This window comes from Temnothorax longispinosus, chromosome 8, assembly GCF_030848805.1.
Source record: "Temnothorax longispinosus isolate EJ_2023e chromosome 8, Tlon_JGU_v1, whole genome shotgun sequence".
NCBI classification, from domain to species: domain Eukaryota; kingdom Metazoa; phylum Arthropoda; class Insecta; order Hymenoptera; family Formicidae; genus Temnothorax; species Temnothorax longispinosus.
Window position 1 is genome coordinate 332,467 of NC_092365.1, and position 27,127 is coordinate 359,593.

General features: G+C 41.7%; 2 protein-coding genes across 6 annotated transcripts in view; one reads left to right on the forward strand and one right to left on the reverse strand.

Annotated features, from left to right (window-relative positions):
* The first annotated feature begins 1,767 nt into the window (after positions 1 to 1,767).
* The window catches only part of LOC139818131 (uncharacterized), a 142,146-nt gene continuing 116,786 nt past the window's right edge, over positions 1,768 to 27,127 (forward strand). Inside the window, exons 1-2 of one of the 2 annotated variants that reach the window (XM_071786671.1) lie at positions 1,768 to 2,392; positions 2,799 to 2,838. In XM_071786671.1, the coding sequence (XP_071642772.1) occupies positions 2,309 to 2,392; positions 2,799 to 2,838 (124 nt within the window). In that variant the 5' untranslated portion in view covers positions 1,768 to 2,308. Of the gene's footprint in view, positions 2,393 to 2,798; positions 2,839 to 27,127 lie in introns of those variants that run through there. The other variant, XR_011733387.1, reaches the window with a different exon arrangement.
* LOC139818121 (uncharacterized) lies at positions 3,143 to 26,778 on the reverse strand. 4 transcript variants are annotated; one of them, XM_071786651.1, is made up of 4 exons: positions 26,760 to 26,778; positions 8,502 to 8,703; positions 7,711 to 7,845; positions 3,143 to 6,535 (listed from the first exon to the last, which is right to left on the reverse strand). In XM_071786651.1, exons 2-4 carry the CDS (start codon positions 8,693 to 8,695, stop codon positions 4,570 to 4,572), a joined length of 2,295 nt encoding a protein of 764 aa, XP_071642752.1. In that variant the 5' UTR covers positions 8,696 to 8,703; positions 26,760 to 26,778; the 3' UTR covers positions 3,143 to 4,569. The 4 variants fall into 4 exon arrangements, with proteins under 4 accessions (XP_071642752.1, XP_071642753.1, XP_071642751.1 ...); XM_071786652.1 differs by lacking the exon at positions 26,760 to 26,778 and adding an exon at positions 24,814 to 24,944; XM_071786650.1 differs by lacking the exon at positions 26,760 to 26,778 and adding an exon at positions 18,764 to 18,910.

Below are 27,127 nucleotides of genomic sequence, written 5' to 3' on the forward strand. Positions count from 1 at the left end.
AACCGCGACTCGCGACTTTCACGAAAATCGACGATAAGATCGCGTCGCTTATGATCGCGCGATATTTTCGACACTTTGCACGACACTCCCGGCATTAATCTCGCGGCGCGTACTTGGTTACACGGCAACGGAAAAATTACGGCGGAGCAGCTACGAACGAAACTATACGATCTGCTCGACGCCGTGCCGCGATGTCCCGCAGGGAGACGACAATATGGCGGAGAATTTCGTAAATCGCACGGTTGACTTCACTCGCGGACTCGCCAACAGCAACCATGGCGTCGCGTCACTACTCACTCGCGACTTTCTCGAAAAGCGACGATAAGATCGCGTCGCTTATGATCGCGCGATATTTTCGACACTTTGCACGACACTCCCGGCATTAATCTCGCGGCGAGTACTTGATTACACGGCGACGGAAAAATTACGGCAAAGAAGCTGTACGATCCGCTCGACGCCGCGCTCGTCAGCCCGTGCCGCGATCCGCGATGTCCCGCAGGTAGACGAACATGGCGGAATTTCGTAAATCGCACGGCCAACTTCACTCGCCAAAAGCAACCGTGGCGTCGCGTCCACTCACTCACGACATTCATGAAAATCGACCGATATCGTCGCTTATGATCGCGCGATCTCCGCGATATTTTCCAACACTTCGCACGACACTCCCGGCATTAATCTCGCGACGCGGCACGTACCTACTTAGTTACACGGCAACGGAAAAACTACGACTGATTATGACGAAGAAGCCGCGCTCTGCACTCTGCACTGATGCATGGAGCGCGGGAGTCGCGAGACGCGGGCGCCGCGCCGCGGCTAACGGCTTCTCGTCAACGCGATTGGTAGGGACAAAGTGGGGGCTACAAGTGTCCAGGCACGGTGCGCGCACGGTATGCGTGACGTCAGCACGCCTCAATACCACTCCTCTACCCCCACTACTCGTGTTTACCGCGGCGCGCACGACCGCGCTTTAACGTCCCCGGCGAAAGTCACTATTATCGAATGCGATATATACCTCGGCATCCGTATCTAATTCCGCGAAGCACATGTATTAAATAAACATTCGACATATATGATATTAGGGCGCGTCGCGCTGGACGGACCAATGAACATCTTATGTAAATCAATATGGCGACTTTATGCTGGATGCTCATTGGTCTTATGCTAAGCTATGCATTTTGTGTGTGATTGCCTTGATTTCGGGTTCTTTATCCGTTCCGAAAACGACGGAAATTCTATTCTGAAGCTGCGCGACACAACGCAAGACGCGAGTCAAGTTGACGGTTGAGAAAAGTGAGACCGCGTATCCGAATGAATGTATAATCGAATGCGATTTATACCTCGGATGTCGGAACGTAACCGATGGTCCAATGAGAAAAATTCGTTATCGAAAAAGAAATTCTCTCATTGGGCCATCCGACTGATTGTATTAGAACCGGCCTTAAATGAACATTCGATGTATCACATTTTTCTGTAATCTGAATAATCGGACCTGGCGATTCGTACTTATATTACTCTGCGATGTGCGATCCGCGAGCAACGACATCAGAAATCAGAACGGGCCGCGGGCGCCTTGGTAACATGAGCAGTGGGGATAGAGAGGGGTAGGCTTTATGCGATACGCATATCCGGCATACCGAACTAACCGACCGCGGCGAGGCGGCGACCGCGCACCGTGTGTATTCACCTTACTCCCACTCTATCCCCACTACTCATGTTTACCGCGACGCCCGTGACCTGTTCTGACGTCAGACGTGTCGTTACTCCCGCGCCCCTCGCTCCAGTTCCCGTTCCCATATCGCGGAGTAAATACACGAGTCGCCGGGTCCGATTGTTTAGCTTGCGAAAAACTGTGATACATATATCGAAAGTTCATTTAATTCATGTACTTCGAGGAATTTATACGGATACCGAGGTATATCGCATTCGATTACATTTTTTCGGATAATCCGTAGTTAATCAAAGTCGCGTAATCGCGTAATCGCGTTCTCGAGACAGTTGCTCCGGGCGAGTGAAGTTGGCCGTGCGCGATTTACGAAATTCTCTCCGCCACCTTCGCTTCACTTGTCGTGTCTACCTGCGCGCGGGAATCGCGGGATGTCAAGCGGATCGTATAGTTTCGTTCGTAGTTTCTTCGACCGCGACGTAATTCTTCTGTCGCCGTGTAACTAAGTTTCTTAGTACCGCGTCGCGAGATTAATACCGGGAGTGCCGTGTGCCTTTAGTGTCGCGCGATCATAAGAGGAGACGATATCGACGATATCGTCGATTTTCGCTCGTGAACGTCGTCGCGTTGTGAGTGAGTGCGACAATGGACCAACGGAGTAACGGAGGACGATCGAGGAGAGGAGAACGGGGCCTGGGAGGCATCGGGCGACGGCGGAGCGACCGTGGGGTGAGTAGTTGTTAATTTTCTTATATTATAATATATTATATTTTGCCGTCCTGTCAGTTCTGTGGTGGACTCCGCCACTTTCGTGGTTTTTAACTACGGTGCAATTTCGGGTCGAGTCTGATCTCCGGCGTATGCGAGATATTACGTCGCGAACGTCGCGTCTCTCTCTTATTCGCACGGTCGCAGTATTATTTGCACAATTTTTCGCGGATGAATTATGCGAACTAGTTAACACGGAAATATCCAGCCGCTTATTGCGGCGCCGGCGCCGGCGGCCGCGATTGTTTTTTACATTTTAAAATCAGATATTTGTTAAAATAATGTTTTAAAAACGGGCAATAATTATTTACTGTCGATAATATCTCTTGGACGTAGCTTTAATATAAAAATATTTCTTTTGTTACAGATCAACGCAGAATTACAACTCCGCTGTTGCGCATCGGCCGGTGAGTTATTTTTTGAGCAGAAGGGATAAATACATGTATATTAAGTTTATTTGTATGGTACAAATTAGTACAAATTCAGTCCTTCAAATTTCTGTATTTAATTTTCTTTTTTTCTTTTTTTTTCTTGTGGTCTTTCTAGCTTAATGCTAAGGTAGCACCGCCACGATTTTCTCCGAAATGGCACGGGATACAGAATTGTTATTAGTGGTACAAATTAGTACAAAATGGGTACTAAATATTCTGATAGGTCCGGTTTGATTCTGCCGATTTGGTCCTGCTAGCTTAGAAGAGGTCTGAATCTCTGTACCATGCGCAAACATCACAAACAATTTATTTTTTTATTATTACAGACTATATAAAGATTTTTCGTTACAATGAGCATAAGTATAAAATAATTTTATTTGCCGCCGCATGAAGAAAGATAACAGCACGAATATAGGACGGTTTTCAACTTGCAGTTGTTCCGCTTAATGGAGCATAGGTATATAGATATGACGAGATATTCAGTTCGACAAAAGAATCGCATCTTTTAGCACTTGGGGATCGGGAATTGAATTAAATAGCAATAGCGTTAATTGAAATAAGATGAAAAATTCCATAATCTGTAAAAATAAATGTCTTACTTGATTCCATTATTGCACTTTAATATACAAACAGGTCACGTTTTTATAACATTGGCACAAATGCGTCAAGATATTTGCCCCAACGTGCAACGTCGAAGAAACGAATTGATTGTATGTAATTGTTGCATATAATGTCGCGTTTCTTTTCCATACCTTATCCAAATTATTGCGCACAGTAGCTCCATATAAATATCCATCAGACGTAAAACAAAAAAAAACATATTTACAATTTAAAAAGAGTATAAATAAGACTAGATTTCGTTAGACGATATTTCGCTTAGAAAGACGGTATCGTTACAAGTCTCACTCTGATACCATCCCAAATGGCATCGTAGTCCGATAGCTAAAAACCACTGCACAATTTTATTTCCAGTATGACGAGAGCAAAATCCCTCTTTGGTTAACCCGTTCTCCATTGTGATTTCATGTACATTCCAGTCTCTCATCTTTGGCACTAAGCTATGATCGAGTTTATTATCTTATTCTTGTGAGGCACGTCATGACACGATACTGTTGTGATTAAAATGTATTTTTATCATAATAATAAATATTCTGGTAATGATTTTACACACATATACGCATACGCATGTGCACGCACACACATCCTAAATCTCCCGTGATAATTCTTAATGCCAGACGTCTGAAGTCATTTGGAGATGATTCTAATATCAAAAATGTCGATGCTGTAATAATTTTTTAATGAGAAGCGTTTGAAAGAACTTATTTATGTACGATACATTTTATATGATAGCTTTGACTTCAGCTTTAAATACAGAATTAAAAATGAAAATTATTGAGAAAATGAATAGTTAAAATTAATAAAATACTAAAATACTTAAAATAAATGGAAAAATTAAATAGAAATCAACTTTTTCATACTATCCATTACTATCTATATATAGCTCCAAGCATGATTTGCTGTTTTGCTGTTTTAAAATATGGATTTAGGGGAAAGATCTTTAATTTGCACATAAAAAAATTTTTGTTGATTTTATCAATGCAGGCGAATATAGATTTCCGTAAAACAGGAAATTAACAGCCGAAAAGTTGTTAACAACAAATTGAATCGTATCGTGTCATGACTTTCGTTCGTCGCGAATGCTGGGTCTCACGTGAGAGGTAAAGTCCGATGATCCTCCTCCACGAAGCTGTTCGGCACGTCTAACAAATTGTTGCGAGGAAGCGGCGAGGGAACGAGAGCGGCGTCACCATCGACTTCAACATCAGCCACGTCGCTATCTATCGCAACGGGAGCACCACTGCCACAGCCGCTCAATTCGCGTACGTTACCGGGCAAATAGTCTTTCCAGCTTCTGAACAGATATCTGGTGAATTTTCTGAGCTGCCGGAACTTGCAATAGGTAGCACCCTCCGCAGATTCTAACTGTTGCGTCTGAATGAGGAAACCCTTTTCCTTGAAAGTCTGCTCCAACTTTTCGCGCTGCAGTGATTTTCTGGTTTTTCTCTTTCGCCGGCCGTCATCCTGGCCGGTCGGACTTCTCTGACACGCCATCGGCGATTGAATCCTTTCACCGGCGGCATTCAGAAAGGCCCCGGCGGCGGAAGTGCTACCAGATTGACACGCCGGTTGCTGGAGAGCTTCTCTAGGAAAGAACTCGTAACCGCGCATGCTCTTATCACCGGTACCGCTGTAATAGCGAAAATTACCACCTGAGTCCACAGAGAGGCTCTTCTTCTCTTGTAAACTGGGCTTGGCGCCACCGGTAAATTTGAACTTACATATGCTCACTTCTGTCGCCGGATTATTATTATTTTCGGTTGGCATCGGCGGTATAAATATGGCGGAGCGTTTCCGTTTGGTTGGTTGACTTTGCTGCTGGCCTAGGGGCGCATTCCTCTTCGGTCTTGGCGAAGTGGACGTAGCAGTCGACACTGGTATCGCTTGAGCTGTAGATATCGGCGACACTTGGGCCGCATTCTTTGTCTCCATCATTGAGTATATCGATTTGGGCACGATCTTTTGCTCTCTCGGTGGTTGATCCGTTGTCGGCGGTGGGCACTTGTCACCTTGGGCGACTTTTTGATAATATAGCAACTGGGATTGCAACGCCATTGGGTGAATAAACACGCCAGCATTCGGCCAGTACACGAAGCCAGAGTTGTTGTGACCGACCATAGGATCGATCACATTATTATTATGATTGACGAAACTGTTATTTGACCGGTGACCAACTGCTTCCGAGTAATTCACTGGTTCCGACAAAAAGTTCGTTCCCAGACATTCTACTTCTTCACCGTCGCTAGACGTTTCGCTCTTCACCTGACCAGACTCGTACACGTTCCCGTGTTTCCGCAATAGTCGAATTTTCAGCTGATTGAGATCCCTGATGCAGAGATTCAATGGCTCGTCCTGCTCCCGCGAATTCTCAGATAAGGCAAAGCTTCGCCGGGTCTCCTGAGTCAGCCGTTTTTCCAATAAACTGCTGATTCTGTTCTGAACATCAGTCCTTTGGAAAGGTACTTGAGGTGACACACGGTCCCGATGATCCTGCTTATCCCGAGGCGACAGTTTCCTCTCCTCGTGACCAGGCGTGCCCGGTAATATCGTGCCATAATTCTTGTAGATCAAATGACATATGTCGGCCTTCTTCGGTTTCCGGCCACGTCTAGGTTTACTGTTGTCCAGAGTGATTTCACCCATGTATGGCAGATCGGAATATTTCATGGGGGGCCTGCTAGATGTCTGCGACTGTGTCTGCTGGATATGATGATTAGGATAAGTCTGCGAAGATACAGACGTGATGACGGATCTTCTAGTACCGGTGACTTGATTATGGCCAAGGGTCGTTGGGCATTGAGGCGGGGCGATCTGTGGACAGAGCTCCTGTTGCATCGCCGCGATTCGTTGCAGCCAGCCATGAACGTCAGCGACGGGACTTGGGGTAGACGTCGAGTTTGTCGGTGCTGGACTGGATGCTGCTGGCTCGATGATGCGCGGCGGCGACGAATTCAGATTTTCCTGGGCTAGGGATGCTTCGTAGTGATCCAAATATTCCGGTGGTAATGCTTGATGATGGAATTTGAGCTTCCATCGTGATTTCCTGCGGCCACGACTGGAATATACAAGATTTAATAGTTCGACAATACTTAGACTGGTAGACCACACGTTTTTTTCCATGATAGAGCATTTCTATGACAAAAGTTATACTGACTGAGCATTAAGAAAATTACAAGGAATAATTATTCTTTTCTTCTCTCTTTATATTTCTTTGTTTGTTAAATTATTCGATTGCTTATTGAAATAAAAAAATTCTGATTTTAATCCAAAATTATTTAAAGAATTGAAATAAGTAAGAAATTAAAATAAAATAAGAGAAAATTGTTTTTCCAGCAAAAGAAAGTTACCTAGTTGATTATCCGTTAAAGTAAGGGGAGGAAATAAAGAATGTACTCTTATTGGCGGTTTCTTTGTTCGTAGACCGATGTTACATTAACATATTATCTGGGAAGAAAAGTATTTGAACTAGCGTGCAGTTGTAGCTCTTATGTCGGTGATATCGCTCTTTCATTAACGCCAGTAACTGCATTCCGAGCCACACCTTAATAGCGTTTTGTGCCGCGCGGTATGGCGCCTTCGCTCGTATGCAGAGAACGTGTGTCGCGCTTCTTCTTCTCTAGTCGCGACCGGGCCTTTAATGAAATTCAATAATAACGGTAATCGACTCTCTTGCGACGCGCGTTTCGCTGACGTATATATCTGCAATTTTTTTCTTCACGTACTCGTGCGCGCGCACGCATCGCTTTAGAAGACTCGCTCGGCACGAACCAGTTTCCTGGCGCCTATCTTTCTTGTCGACGCGACGACCGCACTTAAAGCACTTTCCTGGACATCGGCCGGTTTTACGTTAAAGACATCGTTAGAGACATGACAAAAAAAGATAAGAGAGATAACCCGAGTCGCGTCGCTGCCGCGGATCGCGCTACCTGACAATGTAAGCCGTCGCGAGACATACTCATCACACTCTTCAAACGCTTCAAATGATACGAGATTTATCCAATCTAAGAAGACACAAGAAGCATTTTATTTGGCAAAAATGTTGTATCTATTTTTCCCCTCTCGTTGCAAAACTATTTAATTTAAATAGATTAATGTGAAATTCACCTAAGAAAATATATATATAGTATGTTTGTATATAAAAAAAGCTTCAAATTTTTTATCGCTGTATTCTATTTAATTACTGATAGAACATTGCGCATAAAATACATCGAAGAAAGACAAATATATTACCTGGTTCGTCCTCGGTTGCTAGAATCCGGAGCAGTTAGTACTGGATTTTCCTCCAATCCTTGAATTTGATTACCAACTTGTTGTCCATGCTTGCTGTCCACCGAACCCGCCACGTTGCCTACGTCCACTTGCGGGCTATCAAAAGCGACAAAAGAGACTTTCGTTCACCGGTGCTTGCGTCAGTTCTGATATATATCTTTTCTCTATCAATTTCCAACTACGGAAAAAGATATGGTACATCCAAAATTATATTATTTAACGATTAATGGACGGAAAAATTCCTTGTGTGATATAATTCGATTTATTGACTTTGACAATTAATGATATAGATGATATAGATGCACTAAGAAAAAAAAAAAGATTTTGCTAGTGTGATTATTATAGATTCAATGTAAAAATTTTGTCATCATAATTAATTGTTTTACATTACCTTGTTTTTGTAAAAATTCTTTTGTCAAACAAATTTGTTTACAAAAATATGGATTTCTTATTAAAGTAAATTTAATTTGCTGCTAAAACGAAAGAAAATCTATTCATAAGAAATATATCTTTTCGCTGCAGTAGAACAATTTGTAGATTGTAGAGCAAAATTATTTTTATAATTTATTTATTAATGCTAATTTTAAAATTAATTTTCTTAACAAATCCGTTTGCTGTCTTATATAGTAATTAATATAAGAAATATTAATTAATGACATTTGTTACATCAACGTAAAATATGCAGTGTCAGCAAAACTTTTTTCTTCGTGCGTATCTCACAAGGTTCAAATTAAGAGACATTCATAACTCACCTCAATGTGCCAACATCGTGACTTCGCTCTTCTTCCTCCTGAGGCTCCTGCTTGACGGCCATGTGGATTAGAGGTGATAGCGGGCAACGTAAATGTGCCGAATGATGCAAATGATGCTGCAAACCAGCGCCGTCGGTGAGACCACTGTCTATGCCAATAGACTGTGTACGCGGCACGACTTCCTCGGTCTGCATAGTGCCCCCTAGAAATTTAAACATCACGGATTGCTATTATAAAGTTGATTCCTCCTTGTATCATCACATCCTTTCAATACATTATATTATACTTTTTACATAACAAGATTTCAAACGCAGAAACGTAAATCTTATTGTGCTATTATACATCTGACCAAATATTGAACAATTTGACTGGTCAATTTTAAATATTTTTCATTCAAAAATTATTACAGTTTTTTATCTCAAAATGACCGTAGGAATATGCCATTAACGATTATCATCGAAGGTCTGGAATCCTGTATAATCTTTCTAGCTCAAAGCTAAACACTAATTCAATTTTCACTGAAGGTTTCGATATTGTGCATAAATTTGTGTGTTAAGGCATTAACAATTCTGTGTATATATGACTGTTTTCAATTAATAGCCGAAAAAGAACACTTCTGGACACGCCTAAAGTGTAGGTAATTCGAAAGCTGTTTACTCAATTTGACTCAAGTTTTAAAGACCGCTCCATGTTAAGCATTCATCTAATTAGTCATTAGTTATTGGATAACCGTAACATTCGGCCACTCTCAATTAATTAAAAAATAAAAAAAAAAAAAAACGAGGTCGGAAGTAGCCACCATACAAACAGCTTCCACTTTCTTATTTCGGTGTGCGCGAGAGCCGCGCGAAAGGTCGCGCGTGGGCCGTTGTGAGCCGTCGAAGCCGGAGATCGTTGCCGGTGTGCGAATTGCGGAATATTCATAACCACCGTATTAACGAGCTGATTAATGCCGCGCGCAGCGCGGTGAGTTGCGTTGCGTGGATTTGACGGGCGTGAGAAATGGCAGAAATTAAACGAATGTCCGACACGCAAATGGATAAACGATCAAGCGCGCACCTATTGCCATCGTTGCACCATCGAGCGAACCGCGTAGGCGACCGCGGTCCGTTCAAGGCTTTGAAATCGCACAATGGTGAACTGCGAGCATCGTCAACGTTACGCGTTAAAAGTTAAAGATCCGCTTGGAAACATCTCGTGTGAGACAGTTCACAATATTCACGACAGTCACTTGTTAGAGGCAAGTAATTCATTGTCGAATTCTGGAGCCGGCTTTTAAATTTTTATAAGACATTATCAGTTTAATTTTCATGTACGTAAGCCACAATATAATAAATATATCGAGTTTTTATTAATCTGATATTTATAATAACAACATTTATGAAATACAATGACATCTTACAATTAATAAAATGTTTTAACTTTAATGAAATACATAAGTTTAATAAAATATATTAATAACAAATATCTAAGATGTTTTTCTAAGTTTTACATTAAGTCAGTTCATACTTTTACTAATATAGAAAGAGAGAAAAAGAGAGAGAGAGAGAGAGAGAGAGAAATTTAATGAAGGATCGACGAGAGAAGCAAAAGTGTCAGCGACCGGCGTGGCACGGTGATGTCGGAATACGACGCGCACGAAAGAGGCTAAAACGGAGAAAGAAGCAGACGCGCAAAAGACGAAGAAGCGTATTATACATACTGTGACTTTGCGCAGCACCGTCGGATAAAAATATTCTTGCGCGAAAATAGAACCGGCAACAGTCCGCCGGCACAGCCCACCGAAAACCCGCAATTCCTGAGCCATATTTGGCCTAGTCGATCGGGTTTCAACGTCTCGCGAGAATCCGCCTATCGGATGTGTCGACTGTCATTTGGGTATACTTCGGGATAAGATCTCGATACAAAGCTAAGCCATTAAGATCTCGAAAACAATCGGAAACACAATTGAGACGTATTTATGCTCTCGTAAGCGTAACGTGAGATGTACCAATTCAACTGCGTAGATTTTAAAGCGACAGTTTAGAACAAAGTTCCAGCAAAAATATAGATATAGATATGACAAATACAAAATTGGAAATAAAAGATCTCTTCTTTTATCAATATAAGTTTTAAAATGTGAAAGAATCAACACTTCAAGTTTTCTACAAACTTAAAAAATTTAGGATTCTGAAATTATATAATTAAAATTTCAAGATTCAATAAAGTTCTACGTTTCTTTAGACTTCAATTTGTAAAATTTCAAATATCTAAAGTTTTTAAGTATATGAACTTTTAATAATTTTAAAATGTACAAAATTGTATATAAACGTGCGCCAAAAAGCGAGATCAGTGAAAGATATTAATATCGATATGTGCGGGAGGTGGCTCGTTTTCATTGAAGACCAGTTATAGAATGATGCAGGCGGGCGCGTAACTACAATTTATTTTTTGGCTATTTTTAGCGTTTGGCGTAGCGCCACTATTTTCGGTTCTCTCAAATTTCTCACTCCATATTTAGGATTATGGCTGATGGTATCGCGCCGCACTAGGCATTTATGATTGCTAAAGCGTACATATTATACCGTTGCATGTCTAATTTTATTCAAAATGTTAATCAGATTAAAAGATTATAATAAATGACGACCTCGCTCTAAAAAATTATAGACGCAACTAACTGTCTATAAAAGATATTTCAAGAATACATCGTACTTCATCCAATTTTCTCTTTTATAACTCGATATTCGTGATAGGTGAGGAAATAAACATAAACATAATGATTATTTTCTTTTTTTCTCAATTCTTCAATAATATTACGATGGACGTTAAACTTGATTTATTCACAGGCAACAAGTGGACGAATCGGAGCAGACGTTTGTTCCGCGAGAAAACATGTGGTCTTCCGCACTATTGGCAGAAGCGCAACTAGGTTAAAAACGGAAAGTCAGCCGTGGTGCTCGCGAACATGTCAAGGTGATGCAACGGCCGGAAAAAAGAAATCTTTTGGAAAAGATTCCTTTTCACATGCGATAACCGATCGTCAAAATGTCCTTAAAGTCATAAAGATCGATTTGCTCACATATTGTGACCCACTAGTAGGACAGACCGTGATCCATTGGCCTGATTACGACGCCGCTATGGATCCGTAATTACGCGTAACACCCGCGCAAACCGCGCAGCGCAGCGACGACATCCCACATGGAGAACAGTAACTTATTATGTGGCTGTTCGATCAGAATAATCCTTCATTTTCCGTCGGTTTCGCAAGTATTCAGATAATGCAATTGAAAATTTTCAATCTACTTTACGAATCAAAGACATAGAATGTCGATGATTTGAGATCATCGCTTTATTCTACGGCGTAGCAGCGATAAACTCTTCAAAATAGACTTGTAGACTTGGTAGAAACCAAAAAAAGACTCACGATCACTCGAAATTACGCTGCCGATTACCTGTGACGGGAAAGTTGCTTTCTGGCAACATGAACGTATCGTTCTCGTCGAATCCTCTTCTTGATGAAAAACCACGACCGGCAACTAGCTTCGCGCGCGCCGCAGACGTTTCTACGTTACTACGATACGTTACTTAATTTTCACGCACGATTGATTTTCCGCCAAACTAAATGACGCGATGGTCGTTGTTGGTTGAACACGATCAATCGCACAAATCACAAGCCGCGATTAATCACCTTCGCCCGAGCCTTTCAATGCATTGCGATCGCCCACGCGATCGGCTCTGCCTCGTACGATCTCTTGGCAGGCACAGAGTGAGATATCGAGAGATATTTCGAAGCAAAGAATAAGATATAAAAGAAGGAAGAAAACGTGATCACACGTGGATAAACTTCCACCTAGATAAAAAAGATAAAAGAGGAACTGTATTGATCACGAAAAAAATAGGAAAGTGGCAAGTAAATAAGGAGAAAGAAAAGGAGCAAAGAAAAGAAAATGAGATCGACAGAACGAAGCGGAGTGTTTTGAAGCACTTTTGGCACTGTTACGAGCGAGAGTGAAGTGGACAAGCGACAACTCTACCGAGAGCAACGTCTACACCTCCGTCAAAGGAGGGCGAGGGGAGAAACGTTAGCGACGACGACGACGAAGACGACAACCGCGACAACGACCAACCCTCCGCAGGCCAAGAAAAGCGAGCGGAGGCGCGGGCGTATATTCTCGATTTGGGCGGATGGAAATCTGAGATTGCTCCATATTGGGCTGTGCGCCACGGAGGTGCTCTGTAATAGCAGAACTCGAGTTCTTCCCTCTCTTTCTCGCCCCTCAGCTTCTCTCTTCTTCTTCCTTCCCTTCTTCTGTAACTTCTTCTTCTTCTTCTTCTCCCTCTTTCGTATTCCCTCCCGTTCTCACTTTGACGTATAAATGTGTGTATGCATGCCCGAGCGACCGTCTTTATCTTTCTCGCTCCATTTTCTCTTTCTCGTTCCTTCTCTTTCTTCCCTCTCTCTGTATGATGAGACCAACGAGGGTATATTTAACCCCGCGAACTACCAACGAGGAATCGAGCCGCGCACAAGTCACTTCTCGTACTTGGTCCTTCTCTTTTTATTCTTCGTTCCTCGTTCCGAATACTCGCGAAACGAATAATCGAAGAAACTTCTTTTGATAGTTAGGTACTAAACTCTCTTATCATTTCAGAAATTTATTTTTCCGTTTAATTAACAAATTTAAAATGTTATGGCTCTTCGGAGAATTAACAAGAATTATTTTATTCAAAAAATTAAATGGAAAAGAAAAGCTTTACTTTGGGCTTACTTTAAGACATTTCGACTAACGGAGTGATGTCCCCTCTCTTCACACTAGCGGATCCTAAATTAAATTTCGCTTCATGATGATGCATAGGTGCCATAAATGGTATCGAGTACAATTAAGTATTATTAGACAAATGACATTCTAATCTAATCAATTTCACGATCTTTCTCCTAGGTGTTTTATATTTGTGTATGGGAAAAACGCTTTTGCTAAACGCTAAAGTATTGAAAAATTTAGCTATAGATACAGATCTTAATTTAGAAAATAATTTTGTTGCCACATCTCAAAATAATTATAGTAGGATGCTCAAGTATGATGACAATGCTGCAAAAAATGTTGACATTCTAGAAATCAGTTGGAGTGTCCTACATAATTATCTTGATAATCCAACAAAATTATTTTTGCTTGTACTCATGAATAGTATGACGTGATATAATCCTAGCGGTATGGTTATTCTACAATATTCTTCGGAGTGCCATTGTTTTCCGTTTTACTGATAGAGTGAAATAAATGGCTTTATTAATCGAATACAAGCCTAAAAGAAATCGTCTCCGAGACATCTTGTGATATTAACCAGTTACATCGAATCGCTTATCACACGTGCATTCCGAATAACAGCTTGCAGAACCGATACATCGACATTCACGCGGCCAACGGCACCAGACCGATAAGTGAGCTAACGAAGAGACATCGTAATCTGGGATAACGCGTTATCTCTCGGTTAATGAGCCTTGAAGGCTCCTCTCTGTTGCCGGAGGAGGCTTCAGGTTTCCCACAGTGGCATGCAGGATGACGTCCGGTGCCCGGGGCCTCCCCCGTGCACCCCGTCCATCTCGTAATGTACGTAATTTATTACGCGTCTGCCGGTCTGCGTTGCACAAAATGGCAAACGCATTTCGACCGCCGCCGCCGCGCCGGCCGGATCATTGCCATATACATCCCGATGCGATTTAACGCGACTCGAAGGATGTGTATTGGAACCTGGAATTCAAGCGCGCACTTGAGAAGGCGCGGACTACATTAATGAGATTGCGGAGCGAAAAGTTGATATTATATTATAACGAGAGGTTATTTGGCACTTTCCCGGAACTGATTACACGTCTCTCTTTTTAATGCGTACGCTTTCAAAGATTTAAATTATAATTATTCTGCAAGATAATCGGCCGTGGGTTAAATCAATTTTAGACGAAAAACATGGAACCTTTGACTTTTTTCGTATTAAAATTAAACATTAAATTAAACATTTTACGATTGATCTGGGGAATTAGCGTTACTGAAAATGTCATTATTGCCGTGTAGTAAAAACAATGTATTGTTGGCGAGCGCGCGGTCCGATCGTCGGGATTTAAATGCTATTCCACGAACGCGCCGGATAAAATACGCGAGCTGATGGAACGCGGAGTTGAAAGTAGTTGTTGACATATCGCTGCCAGGTATTGGGACACATCGGGCAAGTAGGCGGGGTGGTTTAACCTATACGGAATATAATATACGCCTCCACAGAATCGACGCCGGAGATGACAGTCGTATAAAATATCAACGTGTCGTCCACGCACTCACGCAGAGAGAATCCCGATACAATGGGCCGTACAGCAGCTCCGATTAGCCAACTTTGTTCGTTATTTAAAACTTAACATTTGTACATTGATTTTTGTCGATCTACGTATAATCATCAACAGTGCAAATGCCAGCTGTACGTCTTGCGTAACGCGACCTAGATATGTATGTCTGGGAACAGCCACCTGATTCTCAAACGAGGCGCGAGCGGAAGTACGCTTCGACGATGCTGACGAAACGTGCTGCCGCGCGTGGGTGACAATTTTGGTGCTGAGCGTTAGTTACCTTAGACGTCGAGAGCGAGCTCCATGCAAGACCGTATAGCGAATCCGAAAGATATTTGCCAGATAGAACAAGCACGAAATACTAAAGGTCGCGTTTGTGTGTCTCGCGAATACATAATAGAACGATTAGTCGTTGACGCCTGATCGTACGTAGATGTAAGCCCTACTCGTGGAATATCACCGTGATGGTAAAATCGACAATAAAACCAAAAGCGAATTGATTATCAGCACTTAACAAGGTTGAGAAAGAAACAAAATCACAATTTGACCGAACGCTTGGTACTTGAATGTCCAACGATAATGACTTTTTCCCGGTTTATCCGAAACTTGATCCACTTCGAAATTCATCTTCCAGCAACCGCATCGTTAACATCGTTGCTTTTATAGGGTCGTTAATCACTGTCGTTGCGCCCGTAGTAGGCGATAAATAATTACAAAATACGCAGCTCGCGATCTCGCTGCATAATGTGAGAGCTCCGACACCTGTGAGAGCCTTCGACGGAGCATACGTTGTTCGCTTTCAAAATATGAACGCAAAGTAATGTGATTCAGCTAAAACTGAAGACTAGTGCAGTCCTCGTGGAGGCATCTGAAGAAGAGAAAACGAGAAAGATTTCTCGAGGCGATGATGGGCCACCTTACAGCTAGTCCAATTGGATCGCCCACGTGGTAGAAATCTGAAAGGAGGTATATAAGGCTGTCTGCTGATACCGTTAAATTGCCTAATGTTCTTTTACATACGAATTATTTGATGTACGTCGCCTTTAATTTGGCAATAGAGCAACTCACAATTAAGTAGCTCCGTGGGCGTTTTTCATCTAGAGAGAGAGAGGCACGATGCGTTTAAATTCATTCCTAAATGTCTTTTGCTTTCCACCGATTAAGAATTGACAAACGCAAAGTTCAACAGTTTTAGTGACTCGTGTTCTCGTATCTTGTGTCAACCTAATGTCTCTGTAATTACAGATTTGTAAACATGGAACCAATTTTTTTCCTAAAAGATAAAATATCAAGATACTCATAGTTTTTAATATAATATAATATAAAAATAATTTAATTAACTAATATATTAAATATTATATATAAGAAATAAAGATGTTTTGAGAAAAACTAATATTAAAAACAGAAAATAGAGAAAGATTATATTTTTCACTTACAATTATTTTTAAGCAAGTTACAATAAAATTTTAATTTTAATTATAATTAGTTATATAGATGTTCGCAATCTTCGATATTAAATCCAAAGAGTGCAATAAATAACTTTTTCGATATTTTTACTAACAAAAAGTTATTTTCCAACTGATCGTAGAGATTACAAATAAAAAGATATCTAACGAAATACCCTGCATAAATTAAAATTCTCCATGACACCTGGCAGTCGTTTCGCAACACCACCTGCATGCAACGAGCGCACGATTACAAGTGAGTAGAAGAAGTTACCCGCGCGAGTCAAAGGCTGGATTCGGGGAGCGCGCTATTAGCGCTATTTGCTTGTTCTATCCTTGTTTTACACCTGATGAGCGATAAAGACAGAATGATGCAATAGCGCTAATAGCGCGCTCCTCGAATGCAGCCAAAGATGCTGCGCAATCGCGTGCATGTATAATGAGAACGTGGCGCCTTTTGCGCGCGGTTACATATTTTTCTAGCTCGCGAATCCGAGAGTGAAAAAGAAGATCGTTAATTGAAAGCGAATCGCTCGGTCGGACGCCAATAACAATCTCGCACCGAAGAAATGCTCGCAAGAAGCGGTTCAACAAACACGGCGCGTACATATTACGTTTCTCTCTCTCGTCAATCGTCTCTCTGGAACTTTGATTGGTCGAGGACCGACTAGTCATAAAACTTTTCTCAGCTAATGCGTCCGAATACGAAACAGCGCGCTTTACCGTAATGGAGAACACGCTCGCCCGTTATTCCCCACCTATCCTGCTATCGCCATCGCCATCACCATCGCCATCGCCATCGCTACAACAACCGGCAATCGTGATTGGCAGTACGTTACCGCTAAGACGTGAAAATTTTTTCGTCTTATTACTCAGTCTACTTCGCTAAATAATTCAATTTATAGCTGAAGTAGATTTGATAAAAAATCTCATTTTAGGTTTAACTAATATAAAGTTGAAATGAACGATTAAGGGTATAAACATCCTGTAAATTGATAGATTAAACGTATAAATATTCTGAAAATCTAATCGCTGTCGGTTATTAATTTAACAATTTAATCATATGATTTAATTGCTCGTGTCAGTAATCACATTCGCGGGTAATGTACGACAATCGCGATTGGCAGTTTTGCTGATGTGAAAATTCTCCCACTCGGCAACGAAGCCCTCCTCTCTTTCGTTTTCTCGCGTGTGCGGTGCGTGGCGATCCCCTCTTCCCTCGTGCTGACCTGCACCGATCGAGATCGAGCAGAAAACCCTCCTCCGATTGCCATATTCGCTAATTCGAGAAAATATGGCTGTCTGGATCGTTAGCCGATTGGATCATGTCCGACCGCGCCATCATCTGATGCAACGATAGCGAGATCGATCCTGATCAATCGCGCTCGCAGATATCAGATTTAATTAATTCTTTTGATGGGCAAAAGCGTCTTGGAACCCACGTTCGATTAAAATATCATTCCTTGTCAATCATCGCGATCAGACGATTACTAATGACTGTGTATCGACTAACCAAGGCGTTACAGCATTACAGGCAGGCGCGCGCTAGATTTTATATTTAGGCCGGTACCATGGGATGTAATTCTAGAACTACTGAATTAGGTTGGAACGAAAATACCTGCACCCACGTCGATGACGCTCTCCGGTCTCCGTGTGTATTTTATATATTTATTTATTGCTGAATTCTTACCCGTCTTAACGTTCACGCTTGCGTTGGAAGCGTTACATAAGAAATGAAATCCAGATTCAAGAATCCTTTGTTTGCACTGAAACTTGTATCAAAAATATGTACGACAGTCCGTTTTCTTATCGTATGAAATAATTGTAGCAGCAGATTTCTAAGTTCTGCACGTTTTACAAAACACAGACAACACGGGGAAGGGGAGAAAGAAGGGGGGGGGGAGAGAAAGAGAGAGATTAATGACTCGTCAACGTAATTACGAATTCCACGTTCCCGTAAGACGCCTTGGCGATAAGCAAATAAGCTCGGCTCTCTTAATTAAAAATGATGGAGCGGGGGCCTAAAGACAAGCGCGCGGATAAGCGTGCACCGATGTCATCGATCATTGGATCTGTAAACGACTTTCGACGCTCTCGCCGTATCTCATTATTTTGTACTCGAAGCCCGCTTGGGAAGAACGGTCGCAATTAGCGACGATATTGCGGACAAGAGGGGGCGAATTGGCCGTGCCATTAATCAAAACGAGAGGCAGAAAACAATTTGTGGACGGCCACCGAGCGCTTACCGAATTATTAACCGAATTATTATCCATCAAATGGTGTGCCGTTTGCGCAAAACTGATAGGGGGATCAATTAGCATCGCGGACGATCTCGATACAGCGATATCGACGATATCGACGAGACCGATGAAATAATTATTATGATTAAACATAGCCGTTTTTTCCTGGCGCGCGGGCCTGTCGTTAAACCAGCCGAAACGACTTTACGTAACCACGAATCGAGGCAAGGCGAGGCGAGGCGAGGCTAAGCGAGTGTCGAGTCAACTTACGGCCGTTTCGACGAGACATTGGGAAAGACGAAATTCCCTCCTGGTTCCCGATTCGACAACGACCAACTGATTTTTCTCCGGCGATGACTAATGGGTCGACGTAACGCGTTCGCCCACCCGCGGTCGATACACTGTCGTTCAATTTTTCAAGTCACACATATGTAACGATATCAACTAACACACTCTCGTGATACTCTGTGATCATGTCATTATTTTCAGATCAGAAAATTTATTTTAAACTGAATTAGGAAACCATTGTTTCCCGATCAAAGATATCGGGAAGAATTTTCAAGATCTAGAAAAATAGCGATCTTTGTAAATCAATTTCCATGCATGCCAATCCGATGAAATTACATATCGGCTGTGTGCATTCCGCTTGGCTCGAAACGTTTTCCATGAACTGTCGGGATATGACGAAGCCGGGCGTTGTCTCACGCCAATCCGCGAACTTGTCTATTCTATTTCTAAGTTGACCACACCTATTTTAGCTTTATTTTCGGGAGCAAACCCGTCGTGTTGTTCACACGTAGACGTAACAAGATGCCGTTTGCGTCTACAAAGTGAGGGACTAACTCGTTATTCGAAGATTTCCGGTTCAGGATTTCAAAAGATGGTATTACGATACATTTTTCGATAACGCTATTCTGATAGTGCATTTTACATATATTATATTACTACAATTATTATAAATATTATGTAACACGTATATTTTCCTACACTTATCAATTGTTATCAATATTTAATAATGTTAATAATATAATATTTGTAATTTTTTTCATATATTAGTTTATTATTTTGTTTTATATAGATAATATTTATTGATTTCTTACATGCGTGATGAGTTTTTTATATAATGTTTAAATATTTTCCCCAAATTATCGCGTTATACCGTCCATGCTTGCAATGGAACAGCTCGTTTTCGACATTCGCCGTCTTCGACGGATTACGGAGCACTAGTGGCGGAATTACACTCGGACGGTGGAGAAGAACGAATTGATACGAGTGGTCGAGCCTGTTGCTAGTCCATATACGGATCTGAGTGCTAAAATGAATTACTCGAGCCGATACGAGACCCGCCTTTGAAAGACATTGGATGAACTGGTCCCATTGAGGGGGAGCTACTTCTCGTCTTGCTTCGCTGATCTCTCGTATCTTTTTCGCGTTCATTCATCAGGTATCAACGTGCCAAACGCTTTAAAATTTCAAAGAATTTTGTAATTTTTAAATAAAACGGACGATAATTGCGCGATATCATTAACTCATATAGTCTCACATCCTTTACGTTATCAAACTAAACTAATTAAAAAAAAACACACACACACAAGAAAGTGTATGGAATTAATGGAATAAGGATATCGTTGCGCAATCGTTAAAAGAAATGGCAACTTATACAAAGTTTACTCCGTTTAAACTTATACGTCTGATAACTTTCTCCTCTTTACGTTACGTTAAATTTGACGGAATCGTCGTAATCGCTCCACAATTTCTTAACTCTACGCAAAACATACCTTTTACGTGATCTTTCATGAGGTATGCACGTTATCTTGAATTGAGTTACTCCCTTTGCCGAACAAAACCAAATCCACAATGAAATACAGCATAACTTTCTTTATCTACGACGCGATGTTCACGAGTTTTTATCACCTAAAACCTAAATTTATAGATCGGCATATATAGGTAAGTCTAGACGGATCCGTCGAACAATCGGCCGAACGATCGTTGGATCTCTCGATCGGACTCGGATTTCGTTAAATGGATTTGTTCGAGCCAATGTAGAATTCTCCATCTTATAGACCGAGAGAAAGGGACAGGAAAAGGGCAAATCGTAAAATGTGTATCGCACCGCGCGCGTTTCCTGTATCGCACATTGCAAGAAATCGATGCGGCAAATCGCCCGTAATTCCACCCACGTGGCCTACGTACGTCGTGCGAGCTATTCATCAAACCGATCCGGTACTTAGGTCTCGCCGGTCTCGCCCAACGACCGGTCGGTCGAGATAAATGCTAGAGAGAAAACGATCCGATATGAATACCTGCGTTACATGCCGGCGCGTAAACTGCCCTTACTCCTTATAAAGACGAGCCTTCGAGCGAGGAATAACGACCGGACGGACGGATCGAGATCCGATATAAAATCGAGGGCTCGCGATCGAGTATTTATGTTATGTCTGATGGTACGCCATATCGTGTACATCCTCGCCATCGCGGAAAAGAGACTGCGATGATTTTATCTGCCGTATCGATCGCCTGATTTGAGCGGAGAGCGTAGCTCGCACGAAAACTCTCGGCAGGAAAGAAACGTGTAGAAAAATGTGAAAAATAGGGTTAAAAATATAAAATCTACAAAGCTGTAATATTAGATTGTCGAAGAAATCCTCTTTTCTTATAAATTTATTATTACAAAGTTTACAATAAAAATACTGTATTTAATACTAAAAAGATTTTATAAATATTAGTTTGTTTTATTTTGTTTCGTTTATTATTTTGTTTCACAAGAATTACAGGATTCCGGGCGAAAAAGTTAAACGCAATCAATAGCGAGCTTATTTCGAGGCGCTATAGATTGTGCAAACCAATTACCCGATCATGTCGACGCGTCGGCCCTTTGTAAAGTCCGGGCCATTGTTCGCGCGGGAGATACGCGAATAAAGTCGGAAGGCGAGACGCGCTGCGTGATCATGTTGCGAGAAGCGGCCACGTGAATGAAGCCCCCATTCATACGGGTCCGCTCTCTTCAACCCCCTCGCCACTGTTCACAGAACGCCTGCACGGAGCACGGGCGACAAGAGTTACGCACACGTCCACGCACGTATATACGTATCGTGTCGTGTATAAGCGCCGTCGCACACGTGATCGCCATTGTCGATCGTCTCGCGAAGACATTCGCCGTCGGCTTTGCGGTGGATGCTGCTGTGCTTTATCTTCCGCATTTTTTGCGCCGCTCGTCGCGTCGACCAGTCGCGCGCGCGTCCCGGGAACCGTATACGCGCAATGCGCAATGCGCTCCGTACGTGCGCTCCCCACGAACCCCACGAGTCGCTCTCATTCATCCGCTCCGCGACATAAGTCTAGGAGTGCGCTCACACACCATGCCACTTATCCATTTCGAATTGAACGGATCCATACATCGGATGTATTAAATATTTTTAACATTTACTTAAACATATTTACTAAAAAAGTGTCTCATCGATCTCCGACTTAATTTTTTTTCTTGTATGTGTCACCCTCTCGTATAGTGTAGATTGTCGCGAAAAGAAATGCAGTTTAAATAGTGAAAAAAAATTAATGAATTAAATACTATTTCTTGCCTCGCATTATTATTATCGATCAATTTGTAATGCAAATATTTTTTCATGATCGTACATTCTCGATATTAGTATAATTAGCTGTGTATTTTTAAAACTTTATCAAAGTAATAAAACATGCGGCAATGATATTGACATACTATTCTGTTGTGTAGTAACACTATCATGACAGTTATGATACAATTCTTGTAGAATACACATTGGAAACGGTCAGTCGCGGGAGAAAAAAGACTCATTCATCGAAGGATTTCCATTGCAGTCCCGTCACGTGCGACATAGGTCTAGGATCGCCGAAGAATTTCAAATATAGCAAAAAGCTAGCCGGAAAGGTATAGCGTCCGGACGGGCAATAAAAAGACTCGTTTTTTCGCGGGAGGAATAACGCCAGCGAAGTGGCATCGTTTTAAATCAGCTTGCCACGCTTTGCTACGGCTCGTCATTACAGTGAATTTACTATTAAATAAAATTAATTTTTAATTCCCATTTACCTTAAAAATATCCAGATATTACATATATCTGGATATGATTTGTGACAATCGGGAAGAAAATCAATTTGCATCCTCTATTAGAATCAATTAATCTACTATTAATGTTATTAGGATTTTTGTATTTTTAATTCGTGAAATATAATTGTACATAAATACGTTGAAAATAAGATGGTATACTGGTTACGTGACCGATACTTTTATGTACATCTTAAAACGCGTATTATGATTCGCGGCTTAATTAAGGAACACTTTGTACGTTCCTCCTGGTGTTAAAGTTCGTAAATTAACAAGTTTACTCGAGATTGCGCGGGCAATCACGAGCCAAGTCTGATTTATCAGCACCAATTATCCCGCGCTGTTCCTCCGTCCTCCTTTTGAAACATTACACTTTCTAAAGCGATCAATATATTCGACTGTATGTTCATGAGGAGATCTTGCGATTTATATATTATTCTTTGCACCACAAATCGCAAACCAATTGTTGCTTCGTTAACTCATATTTATTCCAGTTGATTAATTGATTGTGACAATCACGAAATTGTATATGCTTTTAAAAGGAGGACAAATGCAAAATTCAGTAGAGTCCATATCTGTTTTCGTTCATTCAAATTTATTGCATTATTTTATCGATACCTACTTTATTGCAAAATAGAAAGTTATCATTCGTATTAAAACTTAAAATTTCTTCGTATCAATTAAGATTTATGCGGTTTTGATAGAAACGTACCGTAAGATAAGAATTATTATGTAACGATAAAATACGGATTTAATACATATTCAATAAATTAATGTACAAACCGATACATTTTATAATTTCAATTTCAATAATGTTTCATTATTGACTCATCACGTAAATATTTCATCTAATATTAAAGGTGTGATATTGTGCATTCTTATTGCAGAATTTTCTCATGAAGCATTTTCTCATTGTCAGTCAAGTATCTTCGTTCAAGTCATTACAAAGTCAGGCTACATCGAACGACACTTTAAGCCTCATTACACTGGCGTGTCCACTTGTCATTTTGATCGTCGTAAATCTCCGAGGTGCTACACACGAGGTATCACATTGCGTGTCTGTATTTATGTGTATAATCTTTAGAGGACGTCGCGTGTATACCGAGGATGCGATCTCGGGACCGGCAATCAACCGGCGAAACTGACTTTAAACAATCTCGTTCCTCTCAGGTGTTTACGCGCGCGCGCGCGCGCGAGGCCATAATCAATTCTCATTTATGCGCACGCTTCAGCGTTTGGGATCATCGTTTTAAGAAAGCAATCATAAATTATTCCGGGACTTGGACATGTCCCGTATAGCGTAAGTTGTAAGTTTTCAGCTACAAGCGTCGCGCGTCGCTCGAAGGAACGAATCCCGCTTTCGAGAGACGACGCCAACGGGGAGCGACGAATGAGGATGCAATGATAATCGACCACCCACGCACGGAAATTAGAATATATCCGCGTTAACTTATGGAAGAGTTATACGCGCGTAAAACGCATTATTAAGTGTTTTCCGAGAAGTCCAAGAAAGAAGATATTTACGTTGAATCATGTTCAAACAGTTATTAAATATACGCATTGAAAATTAAATCAAGAATGGCAAAAACAATTTTAAAATTGAAATTGGATTCACGAGAACAAAATAAGTAAAGTCCGAGAGATTAAAAGTTTTCAATCTCCAGTCTCTATTAATCAATATTATGCTAACTTTTATTCACATAATAATAAAAACAATACAATTAATATCAGGCAATAAATATTAGGCAAAAATGAAGTAATTAGAAGATATTCTAATGCTTTGTAAAATGCTGTGATATTTTTATAAATCCATATTAAATGAGATACAAATAAAAATTAGAAAAAGGAGAGGGAAGACGTACAAAACATTACAAGACTAAAATTGTCAATGTAAATCGCGATTGTAGTGATCATGATCGAACGAATCTTCAATCATAATGCAATCTTAATCTCAATTTTTAACGCGCGGTCTGAAACGAGCTTTACGATTATCGTTACGTTCGTATACGTGCGAGACAACTCATATCGCGCACCGAGTAACGGCGTGCATCGACGGTCGAAAAAAGCGAACGATTTCGCCGGTACCACTTTTCCCCTCCTCGAAATGACTTCATCCTCGATTTCAAGGACTTTGCCGCGAGAAGGGAGCAAAAACCAGGTAGTAATCGCGGCGAGGAATGCGCGGTAAGGTAAGGTCGAAATAATAGCGACGACGACGGTGCACGTTAATGCGAATACGTACATATATGTAACTGCGAAGACGCGGGCACTCTGTAACGCTCAAGCGAATTCCTCTTCGAGAGACGAACGCGCGCGCGTTAAAAGATTATGCTAATGCTCACGGTCGAGAGATCACTATCCGCGATACTTAACCCAAAGACCTCATCGTCGACTCTCGGCTGCGGTCTCTCGGACGGACGGTCGCCGTCCCGGCGCGGCGCGGCGTGCGCGTTAAATTCCTGCGGGTTATTTCTGCGCGATTATGAGCGTCGCTCCATCCCGCGGACGTTACCACGGAGCCCCAGCGATTAATTGCGGCGTTGCACGAGCGCGAGTTTCCATTTTCGAAGTGAATAAGCTCGATCTTGACCTTCCACCCGTCTCGATGGCTATTCCTTTGTTAGGCTGCGATCTGTCTGCATACAATGAATGTATATACAAGATGATCCGTGCGTGTGGATCGTGCAATAATGAGCGAATTTATTTATCATTGAGAACGTTTCTCCTGCTCCGTTTTGCGATTATTACGGAGAGAAATGCGATATAAATCTTCAAGATCTATCGAGCTAAAGACACGATTTAAAAAACTAATATGCGATTAATTATTATGTAATAATTATTTTTAGAAAAGAGACAATCGATAAAGATATCGATGGTGATTCTTGAATTAATCTCAAATGGGGAGATCTTTATTTAAATAAATTTATAATTTAGGATCAGAATTAATTCTTAACAAACATTTGCGAGTTCTCTCAAACTCTAAAACTTCAACTTTATTTTCTAGCACCTGCACGGAAAATAGATAAATGATTAAAGACGTGAATCTCAATATAAGAATTTTGTTCTTCTGCTTTTTATATATTTATAAAATTAATATATTACACAGATAATAAATAAAGTCTATATTTTTAAAAATCACTTGAAAAAGATATAAGAAAGAAGAAAGGGATTGTGTACGTGAGAAAAACCTTTATCACCTCTCGTGTCAATCTTCTTTTACGTCATGAATTAATTGTAAAAAGATATTTAACATTAAAATCAGTAAATTGAGACACAACGTTTTCCTGCCTGACGCAATGAGATCTTCTCGATGTCTTGTTTCACGTTTCCCTCTGTCTCGGCGCAATAATTAAAGAACGTGGCACGTTTGATTAGACTGCCGACAGGCAATTTTTCGAGAGTCGAGCTGTTTTTGCGTAACGTCGATCGATCGCGATAGACGGCGCACGAACGCGCGCCGTCTGCAATGATCTTTTCCAGGGATCGTAAATTACTGGCGGCCATTATCATTCCGTCCGCGGTTATACGAGAGACGAGAGACGAGAGTACCAGGAGCCAGATATACCCGGCGCGGCGTCGCGCGTCGCGCGTCGGCCGATACTTGCGTATCCATTGTACATACGTATTAGTCTTGATGACATAATAGCGTCTGCAGACTCAATCGAATTCTTGCCCGCGATAATGACAAATGTCTTTATTGCTAGCTCATAAAATAATCGATGTGTTTTGTAAAGCCACGGCGATTCGAGGTTCAGAATTCGTGTACCAATTTTCGGCGATGCCCGCAAACGAATCGGGTATTTGAATTTGACAATTCTTTACTAACGACACTTGAGACTGGTATGTCATTGTTCTCAGACAGCGATAATTCAATCATCTACATCACTTGTTCCAAGTAAATGGACGCGGTAAATGGATCTGAGCCAATTTGCGAGAAACATTTTCGGCGTTCGCGCGATATTTGACGCCGGACGCGATCGAGTTTCGCGGAATGAGCCACGCGATCGAGTTATGACTCACAATCAGTGACTTCTCAGCGACACGTTTCTCACCGCAATACGAATGCACACATGCAGATCCGGGAAATTAAGATCTTCTTATGTAGTGAACGCGCGTTTTCCGAGCGCGCGGTTTCATTTAATCGAGGAGCGACGTTTATTATATTCTTATATATTAATAAGCGCTCACCATCGGGTGGAAATCCATAACGAGCCTCGTCAAGGTATTCCTCGGCTGCGAACGGAGGCCGCTCGTCCGCGCTTCGCTGTCCTCAGCTGTCCTCAACGGGCGGCTCGGTCGTCGTCGACGTGCCGCCTCGACGTCGCGACGCGCGCCTACACTCTCTCGAGGGATGCTGCGCGCCCGGGTTTGCGCTTCCTCGCGGTCGGTCCATCCGACGCCTCGAGCACGAGGATCGACGAGGATCTTCCCACAGCCGGCTCTCCTAAATATCGACAAATAGCGCGCCGTTCATGCGACAGCTCGCTCGATAGTTAATAATCGCGAACACTTTGCACTCTCGCGGTTTTACGCGCGACACCTTCTTCCACACAACG